Source organism: Bacillus rossius, chromosome 6, assembly GCF_032445375.1.
Source record: "Bacillus rossius redtenbacheri isolate Brsri chromosome 6, Brsri_v3, whole genome shotgun sequence".
NCBI lineage: Eukaryota > Metazoa > Arthropoda > Insecta > Phasmatodea > Bacillidae > Bacillus > Bacillus rossius.
In genome coordinates, this window is record NC_086334.1 from 28,727,883 (window position 1) to 28,755,878 (window position 27,996).

The 27,996-nt window shown below is 34.1% G+C and overlaps 1 protein-coding gene across 1 annotated transcript; it reads left to right on the forward strand.

Annotated features, from left to right (window-relative positions):
- The first annotated feature begins 191 nt into the window (after positions 1–191).
- LOC134532942 (RNA-splicing ligase RtcB homolog) lies at positions 192–27,996 on the forward strand. Its single transcript, XM_063370013.1, has 9 exons — positions 192–575; positions 2,235–2,430; positions 3,316–3,446; positions 11,711–11,837; positions 12,655–12,921; positions 13,475–13,650; positions 17,608–17,742; positions 18,041–18,205; positions 27,426–27,996. The coding sequence occupies exons 1-9, from the start codon at positions 480–482 to the stop codon at positions 27,651–27,653; spliced, it is 1,521 nt and encodes a 506-aa protein (XP_063226083.1). The 5' UTR covers positions 192–479; the 3' UTR covers positions 27,654–27,996.

Sequence of the window (27,996 nt, forward strand, 5' to 3'; positions counted from 1 at the left end):
AACACACTCCTAAACTTCTTAAATCATTGAAAAAATATTGTCTCTGAGAAGTTAGATGATAATAACTAAAAGATTGAAATTTACTATCGTTAAAATCACTCTTTACAATGTTGGGACCCAGTTTTGACACCCTTAAAATTTGGGTGCATTTTATGGTTTGCTATGTTTCCTCTAATAAATTATTTTTCGTTCTATAATATTGTATTTTGATCGTGTGTAAGTTTCTGTAAATGGTAGTCTACGTTATATCGTGTGAATCTTTCTTTTACTATCACCAATTTTGCGATTTGTTGGGCAAGTAGTTTGTGGCCGGCACTTTGCATTACATGAAAATGCGAAAACTGATTTCTTACTCATCTACATTTTTATGAGTTTGTAGCATTGTGTGATTGACCGTCAGTGTTGTCTAAAACATTCGTAGAGGAATAATATTCGTATTTTTCCCGTTTTCGTTCATTGAAGAATACAGTATCTGAAAAATGGTTGTACGTCAGTTCAACGATGAAATGAAGTATTTGGAGAAAATAAATCCATATAGCTGGCGGATAAAAATTGGATTTCAGCCAAATATGAACGTAAGCATTTTTGGGTGATTTATTGATTATGTGGTACCCGTAAAAATTACTACAACTATAAAAAAGATATTTTTTTAAGCTTAGCATAGTAGGATCCATGCTACTGTAAAACTGCATTCAAGAAATGGAAGCAGTTCATTTCCGAATTTATAGTAGGTAGTTTGTACCTAAGTGTTTTATTTTTTTAATATCTAATATTGCTTTCTATTTATTTTGTAACACACAATTTTTAGGAGAGCCTTGTATGTAAAAAAAATAAAATTTAATTTTTTTTTTTTTAAATTTTTATTTCCTGGCAGGTTTTACGAATGTTTCTAAAAGGGTGTTTGGAAAAATCTTTTGAGTCTCGGCTTTTTTGGAAATAAATAATATAATTCCAAAAATACTTATTTTGAACACTAAAGACACTTCTGTATTTACCCTGAAAAAGCATTGATAAATTCGTACTGGTTTCTTAGAAATCACTGTTTATAGCTTACATTACGATACATTTGTATTGATGGAGCCTTTACCATTTTATTGCTTTCCAGTGTGGGTCTGTCTGTTTTATGTTTTGGAGAACTTTATTTAAATCGTGAAAATGGTCCATAGGTTATGTTTTCTATCTTCAAATATACTTCAAAACATTGTGGACAGTTGTTTAGGTTAGTATAGCTACATTAAAAATGCTGTAAAATATTTATGTTATTTAAATCTAAACACTTGATAAGACTGTAAACTAATGGTACACTTCAAGTATCACCAGCTCTCTTAAAGAGTTATTGAAAAACAAGCCAGGAAGAAAAAAAAAATTCAGGTTTCTTATCTTTCATAGATACCTATTTTGTTTCTTCTAAAAAATATAGGAAATTATAACTAAACTAAGGGTTGTTTGAGTACACGTAAGAGAGATTTAAAATATGGCAGAATCGTTACACTTTATAGAAAGCATAATTCTGAAGTTAATGTTTGTTAGTACATGGACCATGTGCCTTCTGCATCTCTTGTGTTGTCAATATTAATAGGCTATTTTGTGGTGCAATTGTTTTAAATATACAAGGCAATCATCACTTAGAAAATAAGTCAGCATATTTTTATGTTTTCCGGCCTGTCAATCATGAGTCGTGAACAGTGCCCAATTTCAGGCAACTAGCGCTCCGGGCAAATAATCTATAGCCACTCCTTCCTGTTCTAGTTCCGCCAAACATAACATTTTACAAATTCAAGCTTATTTACTATCAGTTTTAAAACAGCAAATTAAGCATTGTTCGTCTTTTTTCTTTTTTAAATTTAATAAATGGTCATTGCAGTTTTATACAACTGTTTTTTTGTTTGTATTCTGTAAATTCAAGGAATTTACTGGAGAAGTCCTGGAAATTTTTGTGTAGTAATGTGTGAGGAAAATGTCATGTTTCAGTCTGCTATTACCCAGACAAACTGTTTATTTTCAGCCATTTATTTTCAGATTGTGTTTTAGGGCATAGTCATACACATCATAAAATGTTTTGGTTGAATAGTCTAGCTATGGGAATTGTGGAGGCTAGGTTTTCTTTATTTCTTTCAGAAGATCACAATAAAGATATATTATTTGAAATTTTAGTCATTGAAAGACGTGTAAATTTTATAGGTAACAGATTTGTGTGGACACCCTGAAATGTTTAAATTATTGTAATGTTGCAGGTTGAAGGTGTCTTCTATGTGAACAACCAACTGGAGAAGCTGATGTTGGACGAGCTGCGCAATGCCTGTCGCCCGGGAATGGTGGGGGGCTTCCTGCCCGGGGTAAAGCAAATAGCCAATGTTGCAGCCTTGCCTGGTATTGTGGGTCGGTCTGTTGGCCTTCCTGACGTCCACTCTGGCTACGGATTTGCAATTGGTAAAAACACTTGACCTTGTTTGTTATAAGTTTCATGCTGTACGTTCTCTCGGTGCATTTTCAGAAAATTTGCTGCTTCTATTAAAGTTCTTGTTAGTAGAATAATTGTTCTCTAGTAATGAATTTGGATATGTTCTAATCCACTATTGCTTCTTGGCTGAGTTTTTTTTCCAATTAGTGGGGTGAAACAATATATTTGGCATTTACAGTCTCTTTAGGAAACTGTCCAAATGTCACTGTAGTTAAAAGTTTTATTTCATTACAATTGAATGCACAAAGTTTTTGATTCCATAGTGATTCAGGCATAGTCTAAACAGTAAGCAACTTAATTTTATACATTCATAGGAAATTCCTTAGAGGGGGAATCAGCATTACGTGTATAAAATCCTTCTTTGGACAAGAGAGGTCTGTGCTTGTGCAAGAACTCCGGAAGACCCCGAGGAAAAGTGGTAACAGTTTATTAGTTACATCCAATGCTTCATGTTGATCTCAAGGACTTACAGAGGTTTATATATGTATGCATGCATGCTTGCAAACAAGCAAGCACATGCATTTGTAATTGTTATCACTTGTGCAACGTTTTAGAGATATTATATTACTTAGAAAATATATCTTGAAAATATTAGTGACAGAACAACAAATGCAAATAGTGTTAAATTTAGAGAAATAACTTTTAACTAATAGTAATGACGGGGAAAGGAAAAAAAATCCTGGCATGTGACAAATATAAATAAATGTGCAAATTAACTTTTTGTCATTTCATGTAAGTTAAGTCACTTAGAAATTTTATACTTTAAACAGTGTGTGTTGTTAATATCTAATAAAAATGTAACAGGTAATATACACTGTTAACATAACGTTTGAGAAATTTATTTTTCTGTGCAGGTAACATGGCTGCTTTTGACATGGGTAATCCCAAGTCTGTGGTATCTCCAGGAGGAGTAGGATTTGACATAAATTGTGGAGTTAGACTTCTGAGGACAAATCTGCACGAGAAGGATGTTCTGCCAGTTAAAGTAAGAATAAACATGGTTTAGCAATGAAAGAATATAAGCACTACATTTGGTTAAGTTATATTAGTTATGAATTACAACTACAGTTGACTCAACGATAATGTGATGTTTGACAATCTGACACGCTCTGTAGTACGACGCCGCGTTGAATGAAGTTACTGCTGCAGACACACATGCACACACTTGTTGGATAGAGAGGCACCTCCCGCTTTTTCCATGACTCACGATAGTTTCAATAATATTGAGTATTAGTGATGGGTCGAATCCCATTTTTCCCGAATCCGAATCTCGAATTTGAATCCCAAACAGTACCTCGAATCCACCCCTCGAATCCGAATCCAGATCTCAAGGGTTAATTATAAAATAATTTATAAGTTAAGAGAAAAAATTAAACATTATGCAAAATTATTTAACCCTTTAAATTTTTATTTGAAAAAAAAAAAAACAAGGATTTTGACACGGTCTGGATCAAGACTATTCCGTTTTTGGTCACATATGTTTCCTGCAGTGCTGAACAAACGTTCAGAGAACACTGTTGCAGGTGGTGAACACAAATCTTTTTGGGACAGTTTATGTAGCCTGGGTGAACATGCAAACTGGGTTAATTGTAGGATCACGTAAGAATCTGGTCACTTCATCAATTGCTGTAGAATCCGACTTGGTGGATTTAAGGCATTCAGGCATTACCTGTGAGTACAGTGATTCATGTATCCACGGAAATCGGAAAACGAAATTCAACATCCGATGGAACAATATTTTGTAGTTACCAACTTGACATTTGTTTAAAGTCCCAAATCAAGATAAACGCTTTCCTGAAATATTTAATGGAAACTGAAAGGCGCCATCTTGGCTTCAATGGTTTTAAGCCATAAGAAATATTGTTGTGCGTCTTTTAAATTTAAGCCTCACTAAAGCATAGTGATTAATATGCCCGAAGTTAAAAGTGACGGGGTGTTTTCTCTAGTTTACCCATTAAAATTCTTTATACTAATATTAGTTATTTTTTGTGTTGCTCAAAATGATTGGCTAACAAATTCATTGGTTGGCCATCGTGGAATTCTCATTTAATACATATTATAACGTTGGTACTCTACACAAACCAAACTTAGTCCTAAAAAAATTCTTAAATAGAACGTGTATCAGAATATTTAAAATTGAATCGCGATTAAAATAATAATTGTATAATGTATTAATTTTTGTCATTCATTATTTCATTGTTATTACTACATGTGTGACCGTAACTTGTGATGAAAGTTGGCATTATTGCTGATTACTAAGTAACAGATTTCTCGGTAAAGTTATTAAAAAAAACAAGATTCATATTACTAGTCTATATCCTAAATGTGCTTTATTTTATTTTTTAGCATATTCTGAGAATACATCTGTGATTTATGCCTTATTTAATGCCAATGTAGCGACAATGCATCCATGTTCATGAATATAAAGTAAGTTTCCCAATCAGTACATGCTTCATAATTTTTTAATATATAAACGAATTAAAAGCACAGTACAGTAGAACCTCGTTAATCCGTGACGTGCTAATTCGGGAATCGGATAATCCGGGACGATTTAAAAGAGCAGAAAAAAAAGAGAAGTAAAAATTGTCAGCCCTTAAAATTAACGTCACGCGGTGGCCGGCAAACACTGCAAGCCATCTGGGCCCCAAACTCTGCCGCTGTTTGTACCGACCCTTTGTGTCGCCCCCCTTTCAGCTGTCAAATTTGTCACTCTTTAAACTTAAGGGGGATGTCCTGACTTCTGCTTCCCGTCTCCCTTTGTTTGTTTCCACCCGCCAACGCACTGCAGGCGCCTGGCGAGTGACGTGTCTGTCTGGCATTCGGGTGTACGAAGGGGACGGGGGAGGGGGGGTGTGTGTGCAAGGTCAGCACGATCTTATCTTTCTCTCTTCGGCTGTTGTAAATGACCGTGAACTAATGGCTAGGCAGTGCTGTATTTTTTTTAAGCCGAGACACTAATTCGAAGACGGCCAGCCCTTACCGTGAACGGATTATCCGTTTTTTTTTTTCTTTACAGGATTTCAATTGTCCGGGCATCGGCGGGTCCAAATTAACACGAATAATGGGGAGTTTACTATTTTTTATCCATCTGCTGCCAAGGCGCAGTAAGCCTCGGGAGATGATACGTCACATGACCTTGGCCTTAAGAGGCCGTGTCACAAATTTGCGCTCCTATCTATATCAATGTTATTTTAAAAGGCAGTTTTTCTCAAAGTCTATAAGAGGTAGGGGCCGGAAATTTTGCCTACTGAAAGTATACAATACATTTAACATAACCGCTTTTTTCAAATTTATTTATCATATCATATATTATTTCTGTGATGAAAATAATATTATCAATATTTTGATTTGTCCAGATACATTGAAATTTTGCTTATATTTATAATTATTTAGCAAAAACTGAAAACGCCATTGAAATGTATTGCATATTACCTTCCGATCAGTGTCTTCATGATCATGATGGGTTTATAAACCTGGGTGTAATCAAGTCTTTAACTATTACATGACAACATTTATACTTAATAATTTGGAGATATGCCTTTTCTATCCTCAGCCCCTGAGCTTTTACTATCTGGTCTGGCGACCGACCTGACACTCTTCAACCACCCCAGGGGTCTCCGATTACACATCTTATCAAAAAAAAAAAGCTGTTCGTTCATTTGTTTTTGTGTTCGAGCGAAGGTTTACTTCTCCATTAGTGCCACAGAATTCACACATTTATGCCAAGGGAATATTCCGCTGATGTGACGCCATACGAATGTATTATTCGCGACCATACAACTTTTTTGTTTGTCATCGGGAAAATGACGCCGCAGTTTGATTTTTTGTGGTGATATAAAATAAATTTTCTTGGAATGTTCATTTTAAATTGAGCATTTTTAAATGTCAGCGTAGAATATGCTTATCTGCCCATTTTGTTTCTTTCCATAATAATGAGTAAAGTTAACATTGTCATAGACATTTTATTATATTCGTTTGCCGTCCAAGTACAAATGTCACACTATATCACACGTAATTAGATTTTTTTTACTAATTTGTTAGTTGTCATTTTATTTAAGTTATAAATAACATTAATAAAAATTATTACTTAATAGTCCAGAATAGAGATTGAGTTATTATTCATTTAATAGGGGTTTAAAATATGGGACTACATACATATTTATATTATCTTGTTGTCTTCTTTGTAACTTTACTGGAAGAATGGCATTTGGTATGTATGTTAACTCACAATGAAAATACTTCAGAAGTACTCAATTAACAGTGAACAACCTAGGGCCTATACTAATTTCATTATGTTCATGAAATATAATTGATATTACTAATAATGAACTGTATGTGTTTTGCGTAGAGATATCGTACGAACTGTATGTGGTACAGACCAACATTAGCTAAGACTCTGTAAATAAGTAATTTCAGTTAATGTGTAGAGAATATTAAAAGTTAGAAATAATGATATATATAAAACAATGCAGAGTTATCAGCATAAAAATAGAAGTTGTTTTTACGTAGCGCCTACTGGAATGTATATTTTGTGTTGAATTATGTGGTATGATTAGTATTCTCTTATTGTAAGTGTGTTTTGTTAAAATCTTATAAAACATCACTTACTGTTGAAGGATTTTCATTTTTTTTTGTGATGATCTTACTTAAACAAGTTTTAATTATATTACACATGCATATTTTAAAAGCATTTTAATGTATACTTATAGAATTGTAATAGGCTTTATACGGACTCTCACGATGCATGTGAGCATCTATAATTAATAGAGACCGGAAAAATTCGCGGATTCATTCGGCGATAGGCTAGAAGTCAAATACATATACCTTTTAGATGATTTTGCTATTGGCTTACTGTTCATCTGGACGAATCTCAACCAATTATAAAACACCAACCAAAGAAGGATCGAATCACAGACAAACAAGCTGAGACGACTAACAAGTCAGCAGCAAATGAACTGCCGTTATTTGCCCGAGTGTACAGGGGAATGTGCAGTCTATCCTGAAGGCCGTCGAAACCGCGAATTTTTCCGGTCCCTAATCTACATCAATATTATGGCTGTTTCACAAGATCAAATATTTATTGAATTCAATCTGTTGCATTCATTGTACATGATTTTCGATATGTACATTGAATTCAATACAAATTGAAGATGTTACTCAACTAAGCTTATTCTTATTAACTTATAAGTATTTTGTTTGTTCAGTACATAAAAGTAAAAGATTCGTTATTATTTAAATAATGAGCATCTTTAAGCAATAACGTTTTCAAAATATTTACATAAACATAATGGAATATATTTTTTAAATACTTTATATCTACGATCACATCAACGGCAGTATTATGTAATGAATGAGGTAATGAAATATCTTGAAAGGATATTTTCTTCTCTGTAAAGTAAATTTGTAATGCAGCCCTCTTAATGTTAGTCTTGTGAGTTATTTCGTCTTCTAATATGCTACAGCAATGTATAAAATTAAGTTTTGTTAGTGTTTTAGTCTTGTGTAAATGTTAAAGTGTAATGTGATAAATTCAATAATTTTTTTGTAAGTTCGTATTCATAAAGGTAGGCTACATATCGTATTAAGATAAATAGTATAATATTTGTAAATTTAAATTCTTTGAAACAACGTCGATAAGAGGTTCACCTACCTCTGTTAAACTGTATGATGGTGCATTGTAAAAAATTAGGTAGTCTGACTTAAGTGAGATTGTATTTAGATTGTGTGTGATGCATATGCAATATCTAAGCATATGCATTTATGTTATTATCCTTTTAAAACGTTACATGATGAATTTCGTATACTTTTTAATGTCAACTAACATTATTTATCACGGACTATTACATCCATATAAAGAATAATTACCACATGTTTGAAGATTAATTGTATTCCGATACGTTTAAAGTATTAAAATTTTTAGATTCGACTCATACCATAGTTGTATAAGTGAGGTTTCTTGATTCTGAATCCCTGCATCCGCAATTTCCTAGTGAGCCGCCGGTCAGATTGTCATCCTCTCAGATTGTCGAGGAACGAGATACATTTTTCGTCGAGTAAACTCGAGCTGTCAACCTTCCCACTAATCCTGTGATAAGGGTATAGTAGCTTTATCACGCGCTGCGGCTACAGTTCCTTCGGTTGAAAAAGCCACTAAATCTCACTGTTAAAAGAGAGAACTTCTAGAGCAGAATATTGGAAATAAAATTTTACTGACACGGCCTCTTAACCCAGCTGCACGCCGGTGTCTGAGAAGCTTGACAAGACCTTCCGGGCTTTTAATCGCTAGTCCGTGAAATTCGGTAATCCTTGATTATCTCTGTCCCGACCATCACGTATTAACGAGGTTCTACTGTACCTCAATAGGATGTGTTCCAAGGAAAACTTGAACAGGCCAAGTAAATTGTAAGCATTTAAGTTTTTAAATATTTTTCCTCGAATCCCGAATCTTTTCCCTCGAATTTCGAATCTTTCGAATACTGAGATTCGGTGGGATTCGAGGATTCGAGGATTCGACCGGCCCATCCCTATTGAGTATGCTTAGTGTTGTTATGTATTTGAATGAGGCTACTTTAATTGTTCAGTTTTATTTTTTGTGTTGTAAAGTGTTGTGTGATGGCGTGCACAAGTAAGCATAAAAGTTTAACTCGTACTGATAAATGCAAAATTACTAAAAGGTATTACCGTGGTGATACTCCAACTGCCATTTATAAAGTTTTTGACATCAGGCGACCTACCGTTTAGGACATAGTAAAAAGTAGGGGTATAGTAGAACAATTTATATAAACTCTAGAAGACTCTTAAGAGAAAAACAGTTGGCATGAGCGAATACCCTCAAGTTGAGGAAGTTTTGTATGCTTGGTTTAAGCAACAAAGAAGCAGACATGCTCCTATTTCAGAAGATATTTTAAAAAAGAAAGCCCAGTTTTTTTTTATCGTGAAATAACCAACAAAGGTGATTTTAATGCTAGCGATGGTAGGTTCGAAAACTTAAGAAGCGGCATAGCATTTGTGGCATTTGTTTCTTGCAGATGAGCAGAGAAAAACTATTAGCCGACAAGACTAAATTTTCTCAATTTATTCAAGATTTAAATGCCAAATCGCCAACCTAAACCTTGTGCCCGAGCAACTTATAATGCCTATGACACCGGCGACAACTCGCAATAAAAACTTTTGTAACGGAGGAAGGAAAAAAGTTTCAGGAAAGAAACTTCAAAAAGAGTGTATCACGTTAATGGTGTGCGCCAATGCGGCTGGAAGCCATATGTTAAAACTCTTAGCTGCCCCCACGTACATTTAAAAACATAAAAGTCGAATCTCTTTCAGTGATGTACAAAAACCAAAGCAAGCGTGGGTCATTAAAGAAGTTTTTTTTTTTGACTGGTTTTCCAACCATTTTGTACTAGAAGTCAAAGAACACTTGAAGGAAGGAAAAAAAAAAGCCATCAAAAGCCCTTTTGTGTTGTATGCTCCAGGACATCCAGACAAGGAAGAATTGAGTGTGTAGAAGCTTTGTATTTGCCAAAAAAAAGCTGGACTGCACTGATACAGCAGATGGATCAAAATGTTATTAAGATTTTGAAAGCACATTACAAGAAGTGCCTACTGATTGATATTGTCAGCCAACGTGACACAGATATCACATCAGTGTTGAAAAGATTTAACAAGGATGCCATTTGTGTGGCATCAAGCCAAGTCTTTAACTCTGATAAAATCTTGTAAAAAAATTTTTGGCCAGACAACCCACTGCTTCTAAAGAAAGACAACACAAATAAATCTGAAGTAAACAATGATGTTTTCGAGGCTGCGCCTACACTCTTTGATGAAATTAACATTCTGCAAGAATCTGCATAAGACTTGCTTCTGATCTGACAGAAGGAGATAATCCAGGAAGTACGGCTCATGTTGTAGATGACCCTTTTGAGGAAGCCACGAAGGTGAAATTCACAATCACTTGCGATGAAGTTATGTCAGCTGCAAACACTTTGATAGGTTGGTGTGAGGAGATGGAACTTGACTATGAGAACATTTTAATGTTGAAAGATATTCGAGAAAAAGCCATGACAGACTCTACGTAAGAAAAAAGTTACAAATTTTTTTCTAGCTGTAAATATGTCCTGTAGGTACATAGGTAATTGCTGCAATCTGTATTTTTTTATGTTATAAGAATTACTGTACGAATTTCTAAGTACGGTATTTGTATATTTCTGTATATGCAACTAGTAGACATAAATAATAAATTTGTATTATTCTGTTGTGTAAAACTATCCCTAATTTAGCTTTTTTTTTTTAAATATCTTCAATGGCCGTAAAATATGTACTCAATATTGTAACAATATATACCTAACTTAAATTTTCTTGCCTTAGAGAAGTCAAAATTCAGTTTTAAAAAATCAACCTCTTCCAAAATCAACGTTTTTGATAATCCAACACCCCCTAGGTCCCGTAACTATCAGATTATCGCAAGTCAACTGTAGTTTGATTAATTTTAAAATCTACTTTTTCAGTAATAATTTCTTTAACAAAATTCTGTATTTACTTGTCACCTAAACCAAGTAATTGCATAATGTTCACACCCTTATTTTTAAATCTATAACTGGATATTTGGATTCAGTCATTATTCACTGCTTTTGTGCAAAGCTTTTCGAGTGAACAGTAGAACGACAAAGACTCTGTGACTTGCAACTGCAGCAAGAAGTTCCAGGTGCCGAAAGACCTCTTATCCCCCTTACACTATCAAGCTCATTCTTCTTTTTGAGTTATTTTACCTGTCCAGCTGGCTGTAGGCAAGGACAGTGCAGTTAAGTGTACCTCTGTGTTTTGCCTTTAATTTAATGATAAATTAAAAGAAAAATTAAATTCTTGCTTTAAAAGAATCTTTATTTTTATCAATATTAATGTATTGATCACCTATGCATTATTTCCATTACGATTTCTTTACCTTAAGCTCAAATATATTTTTTTTAAACTAATATTTATAACTTAAAAATTCAGTAGTACACTTAAAAAATTTTTATTTTGTATTAATGCTTAGCACATATTGTTGTTTATGAGGTTCGTTGTTAAGTTGTAATTGATCATAGTGAGTAAATTATGGATGTGAAACCATAAATATTAAAAAAAAACTTGCCAGAAAAGTTTTGATTTGTAGTCTTTTCGAATCTAGGTACAGTTTGTGTGTCATAATAGAATATCTTGCATGTTAAAAGCAGCACAGTGTTCCATACATTTCTGTTACTTTTGCCAATGCAGGAGCAGCTGGCTCAGAGTATGTTTGACCACATACCTGTTGGTGTTGGCTCCAAAGGTATCATCCCAATGAATGCCAAAGATTTGGAGGAAGCACTAGAGATGGGAATGGACTGGTCATTACGTGAAGGTACGTTCTTAGTTCATTTATATTTTATTAGAGCTACAGTAAAATATATAATTCTGTGCAGAAAACACACAAAGCTATTAAACATGTAATGAATGACTGTTATGTGGAATGCCATATCAGCAATGTTCACAACTTGCCATTCTAATCTAGTGCGTGGGTGGATGGGCGGGGAGGTAGGTGTTGCATGTGTGTATGTGTGTGTGTGTGTTTTTTTTTAAATTGGTTATTGGGGTAACTTTTACCACATCAGGTTCTCTAATAGATCAGCAAGCTTTTCTAATAGTTGGTTAGGATATATTTGACAGTATCAGTTCCTTTATAGTTGTTGAGGTTGTTTGCAGTCTAAGGTTTTAGTCTAAATAGATTGTCTTAAGTTTTAAGTAGACCTACCATTTTTAGCCAAACAGTTCTTGATTGGGTGCAATCAGTGATGGCTGTGTTCAGAGTTAATTTATGAGAAGTGCTTTGTGTAGGCTTTTGTTTACATGCTATTGACTTGAGCACACTTTGCAAGTATGTATTACATCTACTAGTAATATTGTATGTACGTATATATATATATATATATATATATATATATATATATATATATATATATATAATAATGAATTCTCGTTACTCTGAATACCTTACGTCAACTGAAAACTGTCGGGTTTCACGACTGCACCAAAATCATCTCTTGCATTGTAATAATAATTCATCTCTCATGCTAAATGTAAGTGAACATTAAAGGTCTATATTGAGTGCAGTCAGTCAGTGTGCATTTGTTTGGGGAGATGATGTTAGGTGTGTAAAAGCACACTGATGCTGCTGCCAGGCTACATCTGGGCAGAAGACAAGGAGCACTGTGAAGAGTACGGCCGCATGCTGAATGCAGACCCCTCCAAAGTGAGCATGCGGGCGAAGAAGCGGGGCCTGCCACAGCTCGGGACGCTGGGGGCCGGCAACCACTACGCGGAGATCCAGGTGGTCGACGAGATCTACGACAAGTGGGCAGCAAGCAAGATGGGCATTGAGCATCAAGGGCAGATATGTGTCATGATCCACTCTGGGAGCAGGGGGTTCGGTCACCAAGTTGCTACAGGTAGGCTCTTGCTTCTTAATACCTGATTCCATCATGCACATTTATGACACATTGCACTTTTGTAAATTTTTAAATTTTATGTACAGCTAGTAGGTTGCTTTGGTGAAAGTATACAATTTTTTTCTATGACTGTTCTGAGAAAATATCTTTAGCTCCTAAGATTTCATGTCTACTAATATCTAGTATTTAATTGTAAGGAATTTATAAGAGAATAATTCTGTTGGCTGAGTGGCCCAACCAGAAAATAAACTGGTAAGTGTTGCATTCTGTAGAGGTGTGTGGTGAAATCTGAGAAAATTCACAGTTCAACAATGAAAGGGAAGTACGTATGTATTTAATTAAGACCATTGTTAAGTCTTTTTGTTCTCTATAGTTTGGTAATTACCAGATAACTCACTTTGCGTAAATGAAGGAATTAAAATTATTTCAATTTTTAAAACTTGTCTACTAATCATGTATTCCCAGTCTTTGTAATGTGTTAATCTGAGGCAACATATTAAGCCATTGAGTGAAGCAGCAAAGCTGGTACTGACGAGAGTTGCAATTTGGCCAGATGCTCTGGTGCAGATGGAGAAGGCCATGAAGCGCGACAACATCGAGACCAATGACAGGCAGCTGGCGTGTGCACGCATCAACTCCCCCGAGGGCCAGGACTACCTCAAGTCCATGGCTGCAGCTGCCAACTTTGCCTGGGTCAACCGCAGTTCCATGACATTCCTCAGCCGGCAGGTATGCTAGCCATCGTACCTGTAGTCCGTCCTTATTTCAGAGCTTTGCATATACGAATCTGCAGAAGCCGATTAGGCTGATATTTAGTTGAATCAGCGTTTTTTTCCAATTCACAATATGCTCGTTTTTTTTTTTTTGGCAGATATTACGGAAAAATAAAAGTGTCTGCCGTAACCTAAAAATCTGAGTACTCTTTTCACTTTTTGTAGTACTACATACATACTTGCATCATTTCTTAGCTATGTGTGCCAGCTGTATATATAAAACTGTAACATCCTGTGTTTTAATAACGTTATTGAATTTAATACATAGTAAATAAATATATCAACAACTCAGTAAAGTTAGATAGGAACAAAAATATTATAACTACAAACAATGGGAAATACCAACTGGACTGCAAAGAAATTTTCATAATATTGTAACGCAGACATTTTTACAAGTTTTAAAAATGGTATTTAAATAAAATAACGCAATTGTATAAAGCTTCATATAATGTAAATTACTTTTACTGTTTATCACATGGAACAGATTTCTGTATAAATGTTTGGTACCGTGAATTTTCCCACCCCACGTGTTAAGTTGGTATGGGAATTCCCGTTCTTGAATTGTACACATGTACAAAGTCTCACAATCTTGCACATTTTAAATTCTTTTTATGTAATTACATATTAAATAATTAAATTTTCCAGCCTTTATTAGTAAATTTGTGTTTCATTAAGCAACTAACGGGTCATAAAAGAACAATGAAAACAAGCTAAAAATAAGAGTTTAAAAAATAGGTAATTTTCCATTTACAAACTGAAAATGGAGATGTTTGTTTTGTGACTAGACTAAACACAATTATGCAGTTGATAATTCAGTTTCAGAGAAGTTATTGCAATAAATTTTTTCTGTACAACAGAAACTATGTCTTTCTGCTGCTAAGTACCTGTGTGTACCTGCTTCTAGTGTTCCATCCGATAGATTTTCAAAAATGTGGAATTTTTTATGGCACTAACAGACATTCTTTAAAAAATTAAGAATGTTTTCTTAATCAAAATCTAAGAATGGTTCAAGTTTAAAAAATAAATCCCATTCAATTCATCTTAGGTTATCTTTCATTTTAATTAACTTCTGTTTACTGTAACGAAAATACAGTGTATGATTTTCTAAGAAGACATTTCGAGTAATTGAGTAAATTTATAAAATATGTTTTAACCAAAATGTGTTTTCCCTCGTATCGGTTTGGATCGGTGCATTGGCATAGTGGCAAAATTTTGTGAATCGGTACAGCTCTACCGAGTTTCACTAATTGTTTTGTACTGAAGCTCTCATCTGTGTCTCTGAGGCGAACAGTTATTGTGAAGTGCGTACATCTACCTCAGAAAAAAAGTTTTTATTGAATGTTCCTGAAACTTATTGTTTGTTTTAAAAGTAATATCATAGTCCCAACTGACAAACTTACTTCCCAAGTACCTAGTTACATAATACAATAAGTTATATGTTCTGTGTGTTAAAATGCTTATACAGTCATAGGAAAACTATCAAGTTTATTGTCTGATCTGAAATGCAGCACTGTTCTGTCTGAAAGTGTAGTCTTTATACTATAAATATTTCTACTGCTGTATTTACCAGAAAATAATGCAACTCCATATTTTTTGATTATGAGTTTATGAAAAAGACGTATGGTGGGAATCACAATCCAACGTACATTGATCTTGAAAGTTATTTTAATTTGTAAATTTATTCTGTACATATTTACTAGAGCTTTGATGGTGGCACTTTCCCAGTAACACCAAGCTGCAGTAAAGAAATTTTTTTTTGTGTTTTTTGTGTTTTATGGCTGTAGCTCAAAAGCAATCATTCAGAAAGCAAAGAATGTGAGGATATACTGATATGTCTGGAGGGGGTGGCTTAGCTAGCAGCCACAGTGAAGAGAAGCATAAGGAAATGGAAGGAACTTTAAGACAAAATCCATTTGCACTCTCTCCTACTCCCTAATCCCTCACTCTCCCCTTATCCTTAACCTGCCCAAATTAAGACCTTTCACTCTATTTAAAGTTGGAGAAATTACTACAATTAGCTACTCTTAAGGGCCCGCCCAGTCATGGGTGTATCTGTGTTAGTGAGGCGGGATAAGTGTGATGCTCTCTGAAACTTCTAGCACAGTATCGCCTCTAAGTGCAAGGCTTTTAAACGGCCCAGTCTTCTTGTCGTGCATAAAGCAGCTGTGAAATTTTAGCAGTAACCATAACATTTGATGGAGGAGAAATTATGATAAAGGTGTTATGCAAGATCCTTGGGTGCTTTCAGTAATCCTTACCAGGTGTTTCATGTCTAAAAATTACTCTAAAAACATTTTTTTTTAGCCATTTTCATTCACTCTTCTGAAAATACAGTTGAAAAATTAAATACAGAAACATTACTACTCATCCGCTCTCAGCACATTTTAAAATACTTTTTGTAAACAGACACCACTAGAAAATGATTAAAAGGTTTCAAACTGCATGGTTTCTTCTGAAGCTCTGCACACCATATGTGTATCCAGGTGGGCGGGCCCCTTAAGAAAAAAGTCAAGTCATTTTTTGTTGATTGCTTAGGGTGGAATAGATGTAATTTTTAAAACACTTAATATTACTATTAAACTTTACTATTTTTACACATTGCACTGTCAGTTATATTTTTATTTATTTTGCATTTTCATTTTTTTTTTTAAATACATATCTAATGTGTAATAATATCCATCCCTAAACTCATTTTCAAAGTTTAATCCAACTTGCAGTAAAACATAGGTATTCATCATGCCCTAGATGAGATTTTAGTTTCAGAGAAAATGTTTACATGGTGGACAGAGGAAAAGAGTTTAATGGTACCCTCTTTTATCGCATAATTGTCACAAGCGCGTAATTGTTGCACCTATATTTTTGGCAGTCAAAATTGGGATAAGAAAACTTCTCGCTTAAACGTCAAATGATGTTTTTGGTCCCGCTATTAGATGCCGAGCGGTTTGTGTAGATATATTTTCCGTATAAAACAATGTATTTTAAAGTAGAAATCTAATATTTTTTCGAAAATTACCACTTATTTAATTAACGGAAATACAAAGTTGTCTGCCGTGTAAATTTTCTTTTAAAGACGTTTATAAACGTTATTATCTTTATCTGATCATCTGCGTCGCCGCGGTGTACCGATGTAGATATCTTTTCCGTATAAAACGATGTATTTTAAAGTAGAAATCTAATATTTATTCGGACATTACCACTTACTTATTTGATTAACGGAAATACGAAGTTGTCTGACGTGTAAATTTTCCTTTAAAGACGTTTTTAAACGTTATTTCCTTTATCCGATCGTCAGCGTCGCCGCAGTGTACCGCTTATGAATATGTAGCCAGCGCTAGTTGGCATCATTCATGTTTGGTTATGTTGTTTCCCATATAGAGTGCGCGCGATATCTCGCCGATTGCATGCAGCGCGCGCTCTCTGTCGAGTGCCGAGTTAACTACATTTGATGGCCCACATTTTTTTGTGGTAAATGTGTACTACGGCAATAGTTACGCGTTAGATCACGTCGGAGATTCAAGTGGCCTGCGTTCGCGTTATAGTTTGGGTTTTCTATCTAAAGTTGAAGAAAAGTTTTTGTTTAATGAATTATTAATATAAATTGTTTGGCGTGCTCTTGTATACTCCACCTTTTTTTTTTTTTTTTTTTTTTTTTTTTTTTTTTTTTTAAATAAACATACAATCCATGAACAGTTTTTTTTATGAATAACTTTACCTAACAATTTTTTTTTCCGCATAATCGTCGTACCCCTACTTTTCAAACTTTATTTTAGAATAAAATGTGTGATGATTATGCAGAAAACACTGTATTTTTTTGTAAATTTTGTGTTATTATTTTACATCTTTTTATTTAAAGTGTACTACTTCAAAATATTTGGTGGCAGATATTGAAAAATATGAATGTGTTTGTTACCAGGCGTTTGCAAAGCAGTTCCACCTGACTCCGGATGACTTGGACATGCACGTTATCTACGATGTGTCCCACAACATTGCCAAGGTAGAGGAGCACATTGTCGATGGGAAGCAGAAGACTCTGTTAGTTCACAGGAAGGTGAGTCCAAGTGTTGAGCGCTGTGTGCTGGGTAATGTTAGTATGTGATTTTTATTGTCTTTCGAAATTTTGTGGAAGAGAATGGGAAAATACAGACTTTATCATCCTGATTGATGTTTGTTGTTGTTGTTGTTAAAAAGGATCGGTTGAGAGAACCATGTACGGAGGACTCAATGGCTTCTTAAAATTCTTACATTTGTTTTATGTAACGACAAGGAGAGCAGTTTCAACGCCTAGAATGATGTTTGTTTGAATGCGTGACTTGAGAGGCTGAGTGAAGACGGCCAATCTGTGGCAGGGCTCAACCCGAGCGTTCCCGCCCCACCACCCGCTGATCCCCGTGGACTACCAGCTGACGGGCCAGCCCGTCCTGATCGGGGGGACCATGGGCACCTGCAGCTACGTCCTCACCGGCACCGAGCAGGGCATGCAGGAGACCTTCGGCTCGACGTGCCACGGGGCGGTGAGTCCAGAGCTCGTGTGCGTCTTGGCTGCACAGCGGCAAGGCAGAGAACACAAATTAAGAGATTTTCTTGAGATTATGTTTGAGTATGCACCAATATCAATATGGTTACCTATTGCAAAAATAACCAGTGAAATCAGTTCAATTTCAGCTTAAGACAACATGTTTTCAACAAGTGAATACAAAGCAGGTACCGCAGCAGTAAATGATTTTGACATATTGCGATAATTAATTTCCTAAAAAAATATCAGTTTCAATCCCAACTTCAACTAAATCAGTTTATATATATATATATATATATTAGGGATGGGATTTTCGAATCTTGGATTCGTCGAATATACCGAATCCTATGGATTCGAGGATTCGTAGGATCCGAGGTGGGATTCGAGGTGGGTTTTTAAGTGTTGTGGGTAGTAATTGAAAATTGTAGTTCTGGGCAAAGTTAGAAAATTTCGAACCGAACCGAACCAAACCCTTACGTTCGGTTCGGTTCGAAACCTCTTAAAATATATTCGAAAAACCGAACGTTCGTTTAAAAAAAATTACGTTTTTCTAATTTTCTAACCCCCATTTGAGACCATTCACAACACAACACAACAAAATTCCATTACTTGTAATATTCCGACTTTTATCGCATAATTTCGCCTCAACAGTTTCAAGCGCAGACAAAATAATATAAAAAATTATTAATTGTCGCATAACTCCCATAGCATTTTTTCATATAGGCGCGCTTTGTTTTTTGTTTACTTTAGAGAATTTTGTATGCATTTCTCGTACTACGTAATATAAACTATCGTACAAATGCCAAAGGTATTGTATATTATACCTAGTGTTGGGCCGATTCCTAAAATATACCGATTCCGATTCCATTTTCGATTCTTAAATTAAAGGGTCGATTCTTCGAATCCGATTCCGATTCCTTAATTTTTATCTGACAATGTTCAACAGAGTAATATACTAAGAAAAAAAAGGTTGTTTATGATTTTAAAAATGTAATTATGTTGTGTTTCATTTTCTGTGCAGAAATTAACATTATATACAGCTTATATAATGTTAAAAAGTATGTTCATTACCATCAAGTTACGCTACCTTGTATTTATAGCACAATTTGGCCTTTTAACCTTGCATATAGTTAGACGAAACACGTAAACACTGCCAATAATCAAAGATGTCTAATGACTTAAATTGTAAATAATGTTATAACTTAACAAACTTTAGATACCTTACATTATCAACTCAATTACAGTAGAACCCGTTTATAGTGAACCCGCCTATAATGAATTCCCGTTTATAGTGAATTTCCGTCTCGGTCCCGGCAAAATGATGTGAGGTTATGTATTAATTTATTGGATATAGCGCACAACTTTTGTCAATGTTGATACGTTTTCCCGTGTACCACGAACAAATTTTGCCGACATAATGCACATTTATCTCAAATATTTTCATATAATTACAAGTATTTTCACAAAACGTCTATTCTGGATCACATTAACGTTTTTCTCCCCAATATGCTACTCCATTGTCCACTGTTCATAATATAAACAAGTCGTAATCGAGTGGCCTCGGTAGGCTACGTGTAGCCAGAAATGGTGCTCAGTTTGGTGAAAATAAAAAATAGTTTTCCCTGCATAGTTAAAGAATGGGCGAACGCGTGTACATTTAATAAGTTATCAAAATTAAACATAAATTACAGCCACACAAATACGTATGTACATTATAGCAGCAAATTCAATATTTTTACGTCTCATTTTTATCGTTCACGTTTCGGACATTTTGATCGAGTAAGGTTTTTAAGACTACCACTAGATAGAACTCTGTGGGCTAAATTTTTCCATAGAAAGTAAGAAATTTTCGTTCCAGCTTTAGCAACTGCGATACTAAATAGGGATGGGAAATATAGTTCTTTGGAAAGAACTAGTTCGTTCGGAACTAGTCACTTCAAAGACTAGTTCTTTAGGAACCGTTCTATTGAACTACATCGGTCGCGGACTGTATCGCGGTTTCCAAAATATTCCATACCTACATGACACCAACACAATCGTTACAGACTTTTTGTTTTATGGGCATTTCTTTTTCTATAAATAAAAGAGGCACACAGTAATCCGATGCTTGTAAACAATATCTCCCATTACAAATGAACGACTATCATATTGTTTTTCTTTCACACAATTCTTACATTTTTGAATGTGTATTAATTTATTTTCTGCAAGTAATGTGCTTATTTTCACTTGTGTACAAAACAAAATAATGGTATAGTGTTTTCTCATCTGTGACAACCTAAGCAGATTTTTTTCGTATTGGGTAAGTTTTATTATGTTTCTTTAAATTTTAGTGTAGTTTTTTAATGTGTGGTCTATGTGTAATTAAAGTTTAATTTCAGATTGTATAGGCTATCTGAAATTTTCACGTAATTACACTTATTTACGTGACACGTTTTTTAATGCCAAAATGTAATGTAAATGTCTAAAGAATATTAGATAAAAATTAAGAGTTCACGATCGTCAAACGATACATCATTGCGCAAGAAAGAACGAAACAAAAATAATGACCGACAGCCTAACTACGCAATTAAATAAACTTACTGTGTGAACTATCTATGTCTTTGAACTATCTAGTTCAGTGTGTATATGTACTCCCTTTCTCTTCGGTCTTCGTAGTTCAGATCAGTACTTGGAACTGACGAACGACGAAGCGATGGGGAAATATAGAAAAAGGGGGGGGGGGGGGGAAAGAGACCAAATAAAGAACAAACGTAAGAGAGGGAAGAAAGCAAGAAAGAAAGACGTGGCATATTGTTTGACAATGTTTTTTTTTGGGGGGGGGGGGGGGGGATCTTTCGCGCATGCGCAGTAAGGACCAAGCAGAGTAGGAGACGAGAAACACGCAAAGAACGAAAGAACGATTGTTTTTGGTAATAGCGAACTAGTCACCTAGGGATCTTTCGCGCATGCGCAGTAAGGACCAAACAGAGTAGAAGAGGAGAAACACGCAAAGAACGAAAGAACGATTGTTTTTGGTAACAGCGAACTAGTCACCTAGTTCGCTCGTCAGAACAGTTCAAAATGAACTGGTAGTTCGCGAACTACCCATCCCTAATACTAAATGATATGTAGTGATCTTTGATGCGCCAGACTCGTTATTTTTCGTTTATTTACTTTTGACGGTAAAAAGAATTTCGTGTTATTAAGCTGCAAATGTGCTTCAATAAGAAATACGAACATAAAAAAGGGTGAAAAACGCGTTAAAAAACGTAAGGCATTATCTGTGCGAGATAAAGTGGACATTATTAAAAAGGTAGACTCCAACCCCACTGTCCCGCACGTGTTAATATCAAAGGAACTGGGAATTGCAACATCTACATTAAATACAATATTAAACAAGCTGAACAATCTTCTTTCTCAAGCTGCGAATACGTCACAGAGTATTAAACCCCTGAAAAAAGGAAAATACGCCGATGTCGAAGAACCATTAATAGAAAGTTTGTACATGTGTAGTGTATTAAAAATAATATCTGCATTTGCTCATAAAACTGTTGCTTTGAGTATTTTCATTCGTTCTTTTCTTGGCTTAGGCCTATGTGTAGTTAAGATTATGCTTTTGAGTATGTATTGCCAATATAAAAGTTTTCCCAGATATAAAGTTTCCCCTCTATAGTGAACATATAAACTAGTCCCTTCAGATTCATTATAACAGGGTTCTACTGTAATTAATTGTAAAAAAAGAGGGTTTGTACGGTTAGGTTAAGAATTTTATTTTCAAGCACAACTAAATAATGATCCAAATAAAATGTCAATATAACCTCGTTTATACATATTTCAAGGGACCATGGCGAAAAAAAATAAAAAAGGGAAATGTAAAAATAAAACTTTATTATCTCATTATGATGGAAATGACAAACAAATATGCACCACACTAAAATAAAATGTCAGAGATGCTTACGTTTTAATATATTACCTAGAACTTAATTATCTCACTTGGTGAAAAGAATAAATCCATCCAGTCTTGCAGTTCCTCACAATCGTAAAGAGAAAATAAATTTTCGGTTCTTGAGTAAGAAAGTTCTGTGCAATTTTTAGCATCTCAAAATTTTCACATTTTATGGTGAGATTTTCTTACACAAAATATTTAAACTCTTCAAATAATCGCGTGTTAACATTTAATTCATTTCAGAAATTTATCGGAAACAATTCTGTTAAACTAACACAACTACTTTCAAAAGATTGTTTATGTTTGCCGTTTGGTAATAAAAATTTACGAACGTTTCCGCAGCAATGTTTGGAAATTCAGACTTGCCAACTGCCTTTCCAAAATATATCTAACGTAAAACGAGCATCGCTGAACACGCACAAGAACGCCGATTTAAAGCAATTTGGTTATGTTGCTTTTAAACTTATTTTAATATGGTTGCAATAATCCACTGTGAATTTGGGTAAAATTTCATTCAAAAATTATTTCATTTTAATTCTTTAAAGTTTAATGTGTAGAGATGTTCACGTTCACGTCACCAAAGATTTTGTTCATGGCCGTATGGTTTACCATGGCAGGTAGCACAAAAAAAAATTAGGTTGTTTACAATGGCAAATGTAGCTGCCATGATCAAATAGTTAACGTTTACATTATTTGCCGTTTACATTTACATAATTTTCTTTAAACATTTATGGTTTTGTCTAATTATTTTTGAAGGTTTGCTATTAAATGCAGTGCTGCTGCAACGTAATTTCCTAAAAATGCTTTCGCTTAAAGTGGGAAAGTAGATACTGCATTTGTACAGTAGGGAAAATGGCGGTGCAAGTAAATAAATACGTTAATCACCGTAATTCGTAAATCAGTTCCGTAAAAAAAGATTGTATTATGTAGTTTTAAAAATTATATTTGCATGCATTTTAATATTTTCTTACGTTGCGTAGATTATGTATTTTGCAAACTTAAAAACAATGCAGGAATCGGTCATGGTCGATTCCAAAACCATTGTATTCTGAATCCCACGATTCCAGTGGAATCGGTGGAACCGACCGATTCCGGAATCAGAATCGACCCATCACTAATTATACCTTTAACTATAGTGCGTGTACGAGAAGTGTTGTAAAATCACCAAAGATTGCGTACCCAATACGTTAAACTAAAGCGCATGTACGAGAACTCTCGTATTTCGGTAAAACTAACGTGATCAAGTTAATACAAGACAAATGCGGTAGGAAATGATTACGTAAATTACGTATTTTAAATTACTGGGATATATTTATTTTCTTTGGCCTTTTTAGTTATAACAGTCAGGTACTGAAAATATTAATTTAATCTTGTGTATTAAAAGTACTGGTCCAGTAAATTTTACAGTACGGTACTAAGTTGAGTAGCGTAGTCGCGGCAGCCATCATTATTTCTTGTGTTTTCTTTTTTCGTATGCAAATTTCTATAACCACAATTCTACGTTACGTTTACAATATTATTGTTCTTGAGGTGATTTGCGATGAGCAGGCTTACGCCGTTTAAGTTTCCAAATGGAGAAAAGATAATGATGACCCAAAACCACCCCAAAAAAATGTCTAAAGTTTCTTCTGACGAGCAGCATTCTTCCAAGAAAACAGCAACTGCAGTCAGCGGGTTTTGTAATGTAGATAGGTAACTTAATTCACATTCGACTTTTTTTTAAATGTCCTATTAAAAAGTTTTACTTATTAAAAATGTTAGGTTATGTCTACCACAAAAATATGTTATGTGGCCTTATGCTGAATGTTCATCATCTTTATAATATTATATTTTTTAAAATGGTTTGTGTACATTGAAAAAGGAAGATAGTCTTTTTGAAATTTAGATGGAACTTCTTCATGAATTAAAAGTATATACCTTATGTACCTATATAAAGAAATTAAATGCAAAATGATTTTCTCTCAACTGTTTTCTTTCCTTCATTATTTATTGCATAAACTTTACTTATAAAATGTTTAGCAATGTTTTAATAAAGCTAAGCTATATAATGTTTTAATTTTACATATGGCTGGAGAACCTTTCTTTCTCACCATTCAGTTAAAGACCAAAATGCTGGTGGTCAGTTCATTTTAATTCAAAACAATTATTTCTGTATGAGGTTCGGTTCGGATGGTTTCGAAATTTTTTTGCTATGGTTCGATACCAGAGAACTGAGGTTCGTCCAGCTCTAGAAAATTGTATACCTTAACTATATTATAAAGGTAACGGAAATAGCACAAACATAAGATAAACTACACTGCATTTTGTCAATTAGTATAACTACTCTATCATTTGCAACTAGGGATGGGGCGACCGAATCCAATATTCGCCGAATCCGCCGAATCCTAGGGATTCGAAGGTTCGGCGGGTCTGATATAGGATTCGTCAAAGGATTCGGTTTTTACTATTTACGGGAAAAAAATACAGTAAAAAATACAGTAAAACTCGCTTACGAGGTCCCGCATGGTAGGTTTTTCCGTATAAAGCGTTTAATTTGCCCGAGGTCTCGTCATTTACGCCATTAAATGTGTGATATAATGTCCGTTAAAATGTTTTCTGAAACTTCTTGTCTCAAATAATGGCACACGTAAATATGAAGAAAAGACAAATGAACAACAACATACGAAGAAATATGGATGATGTACCATAACTACAGTACAAACCCAATAGTTATTTTAAGATAATTACCATAAAAAGAACTAAAGATTCTTTGTAGAATACCATAATTACTACAGAAGCATGATAGCTACCATATTTGCACTATAGTTACCGCAACAACTGAGATGTATATTTACCGTGATAGTAATGTATTATTTATTTATGACATATTAAATTAAAGAACATTGTTTAAAAAAAAGATGATGTTAAACTTTGATATGTACGGTTGGCACATGTTGCTAAGAAATAATGCGATCTGAAAGAATGCAGTACTACTACGAAAAGTGAAAATGGTACTCGTGGATTTTTAGGTTATGGCAGTCTCTTTCATTTTTCAGTAATATCGGCCGAAAATTAACGAGCGTACTGTATCGGAAGTCGGCAGAAATGCCGATTCAACTAAATATTGGCAAAATCGGCTTCTTCAATACAGCTCTACATTAAATGACATGAGTAAACATACTTCAGACTTCAGGATATTGAAAAAGACTTTAATTTCCATGTAGGTTTATTGTGTGTATGTTTTTTTTGCAAGTGTAAATTGAATGAAGTAAAATGTTTTTATTTTTATTACTTTCAATTGATTAAACTTTAATGACCAGTTACAGATATGTATTTATGACACTAATTTTGAGGTTAAGCAATTTTACTAAAGCATTCCAGCCACGCAGGTTGCCAGCGAGAGACGCTTCTCTTCTGCTGGAAACACTATCTCCAATCGTAGAGCTAATTTAACTCATGAACGTGCAGAACAAATTATTGTTCTGAATGATAGATTAAAGAACAGAATTTAATACTGTGTGACAATCTCTCTCAGAATTATTGTGCTGAAAAGTGGAAATGTTGAAACAATGTGAATGTACTTTTCAAACAACATGATTTTTGGTGCTAAGTTTGTTGAAGCTCAGTAAGGACTCCAGAAAAATTGACAAGGGTGAAATTTTTCCAAAGATATGTTACATTTACACAAACATATACTTGGTTATGTTAGTTGGATGATATCAGTTACTAATGAACCAATGGAAACAGGTAAGATTCAATGAAAAAAAATGTTATTTTTTTTCTAGCAGTGCAAAATGTAAACACACTCTGTAAATAGTTACCCAAAATTAATAAGCCCACTTCATTTTAATACTTTATTCAAACATGATATTAAGTTTAAGATAAAAATAATTTCCCAAAAGTGTAACTGTACCACAAAAGCTCGAGCTCGGCTCGAAGTAAAATTCTTAGGCTCGCAGACCTCTAGCTTATTTATAGAAAAAATCCTAACCGCTAATCTGTACTAAAACTGAAATTTCTCAAGAAAAAATTGTTGTCTTTATATACACTTATACCAGAAATGTACCAATCTACATGTGATAAAGTCAAGGGACTTTTAGTGCAATCAGAATACATCTCACTTACATTAGATATGTGGACATCATCTATTAAAAGATTCGGGTTTGGGTTCGAGATTCGGCAATTCCAGTCGAGGATTCGAGTTAGGATTCGGATTCGAGGAAATCAGGATTTGCCCCATCCCTATTTGCAACCTTCAATAATATAACATTGTAGAAAAAAACGTAACTTTTTTTAAATGGTGTCTGTTACACAAACATATTTTATTGAAAACATAGGAAGGATTAATTTAACAGAGAATTAGACAGATGAAAACTTACGTGTGTGGTTTTTGAGGTTATTTGTCTCTATTTTATATCAGGTGTATACACTATGCACTTATTTTATAATTTTATAAATACACATGTGATTTTTTTAATACATAGGCCTATGTAATTTATTAAAATAAATGTGTGATTATTTTAATAACATGTGGTGAAGTTTAGTGTGGGACTGGGATTCGAGATTCGATGACAAACACTGAGGATTCGAACAAGGATTCGGATTCGACCAAAATGTGGATTCGTCCCATCCCTAATATATATATATATATATATATATATATATATATATACACTAGTGTAGATATTTTACTTTTTTTAGTAATAGTAAATAGCATTATTGGTATGTTGTAATGAGATTTCACTGTACCATTTGATGGTAACAATTTTATCTCTAGTGTGGCCTCAAAACCAGGATAAAAGGAAATGTGTTTTTTATGGAATTAAAAACTTGACATTGTGCATAAAATAGATTCCACTCTGGAATAGTTGTTAGTTTTTTGACTAAAAAATATTCTTGTCAAGTGTGTTAAAAATTAATTTCAAATATATACTGAAACCAGGAATTTTTTTTACTGATTTGCAAGTTTCTTGGCTAAAACATTCTTGGTAAAAAAATTACTCTATTCAAGTGACTTCAGTATTTAACTGGTCCTAAACTAATATTTTTTTAAAAAGAAAATGATTAAGATGAGATTTACATGAGCGGTAAATATACCCTAATAAAAATGATAGGCCTGGGTAGGAAATATTTTAAAAGGGTTTCTTCTATTTTGTGTCAAAAGATCAAGTGCAAAATTATTTACCCTATTGTTATTATAAAGCAAAACTTCTGGAATACGAGCAATGTTCATGGAGCTTTGCTGTAGTCTCTAATAAATGATTAATTTCATTTCAGATGTGTTAAGAATTTTATTTCCACTTTTTTTTTATAGGGTAGGGCTCTGTCTAGAGCAAAATCTCGCAGAAATCTGGACTACCAAGATGTGTTGAACAAGCTGGAGGAAATGGGTATTTCTATAAGGGTAGCGTCACCGAAACTTGTGATGGAGGAAGCTCCAGAGTCGTACAAGAATGTCACTGATGTGGTTGACACTTGCCATGCTGCAGGCATAAGCAAGAAGTGCATCAAACTGAGACCTATCGCTGTCATTAAAGGTTGAAGTCACTGCAAAGTCATGATGAAGTGGACAGTATTGGAGGTAGCTACAGTAAATGTGGTTCTCTCTCCCAACAAGCTACGTAAATTCTGAAGCGTCAAATGTAAATTTCTATACCGTACTACTGTGAATGAACTTTACATAATGATTTTTTTAAGCTTAACTTATAGATGAAAATTATGTACTTTTGTTATGAGTATTCATAATATCATATGATAATTATATTATCATGATCTTAAATTATAACGAAAATTTCCATGTTAATTTATCTAATTATTCTGTATTTTCTTGATTTTTTTAGTGTTCATTCATGTTTAATTATAATAAATTGTCCTAATATCCTGAA